Source organism: Sinocyclocheilus rhinocerous, unplaced genomic scaffold (genome assembly GCF_001515625.1).
Source record: "Sinocyclocheilus rhinocerous isolate Xijiao unplaced genomic scaffold, SAMN03320098_v1.1 scaffold1580, whole genome shotgun sequence".
NCBI lineage: Eukaryota > Metazoa > Chordata > Actinopteri > Cypriniformes > Cyprinidae > Sinocyclocheilus > Sinocyclocheilus rhinocerous.
Genome location: NW_015633551.1, coordinates 114,007 through 114,958, shown reverse-complemented (window position 1 = coordinate 114,958; position 952 = coordinate 114,007). Strand labels below are relative to the sequence as shown.

The following is a 952-nucleotide window of genomic DNA, read 5'->3' as shown; positions in this document are numbered from 1 at the left end:
AAAATAAAGTAAACAAAGTTTTTTTTTTTTACTTTTGAAATTGTAAAAATGCAGAAAGTTTTCTGTGAGGGGTAGGGTTAGGGGTGGGTTTAGGTTAAAAAGTGTATAACTATCTGTATATAAAAACAAATAGAAGTCTATGTAATGTCCCCATTTAGATAGCTAAGTAAACGTGTGTGTGTGTGTGTGTGTGTAAAATAATATATCAGTCTGGCGAGTAAACAAAAAAAATTACTAGCCAATGGCGATTATATTGCCAAGGTGTGCGTAGAGGGTTGTGTAACGCTAAATCTTTCCAAATTTGTTTCCGATGAAGAAACAAACTCATCTATCAACTTGGCCTGTAAATGTTCAGCAAATTCTCAATTTTGGGTGAATCATTCCTGCAATGCTTCATGAGGATATACTTACAGGCTGTGCGTTTTTCTGGGAATGTAGGCTAGTTTGGAGGCGTCTGTTGAGTGGCACTCCATTCCTTGATAGTCTTTTAAGCATCCAAAAATTTAAGACAAGTTCGCCAAATGCCTTCTTCTTCTGTAAAGAAACTTGATTGAGGATTGTGTTTAACCTGTAGGAGAATATGACAGCATACAATGAAATCTAATGTTTTATACATTCTTGCAGCTATGGCTTAAGCTTATGAAGTGGTTTTAATTTTGTATAATCATTGTGAAATAATATGATGTACCAGATTGGATTAAAAACGGTTTTGTTGTTGTTGTTTTGACCATTTTGATGATTTACCTATATATATCTACAGTTGCGGCCAAAAGTATTGGCAGTGACATAAATTTTGTGTTTTGAAAAATTGCTGCTTAAGCTGTTGTGGCGTTCATTCACATTGTTTCTAGATTATGTCACTGCCAATACTTGTAGAAACAATGTGAATGAACACCACAACAGCTTAAGTAGCTAATTTGGCAAAACACAAAATTTATGTCACTGCCAATAC

At 34.3% G+C, this 952-nt stretch overlaps 1 protein-coding gene across 3 annotated transcripts in view; it reads right to left on the bottom strand.

Moving 5' to 3' along the window:
- LOC107744592 (bromodomain-containing protein 1-like) overlaps positions 1 to 952 on the bottom strand; it is a 103,608-nt gene that overhangs the window by 100,183 nt on the left and 2,473 nt on the right. For all 3 annotated transcript variants that reach the window (XM_016558311.1, XM_016558312.1, XM_016558313.1), the window contains exon 3: positions 412 to 568. In XM_016558311.1, the coding sequence (XP_016413797.1) occupies positions 412 to 568 (157 nt within the window). The remainder of the gene's footprint in view (positions 1 to 411; positions 569 to 952) is intronic.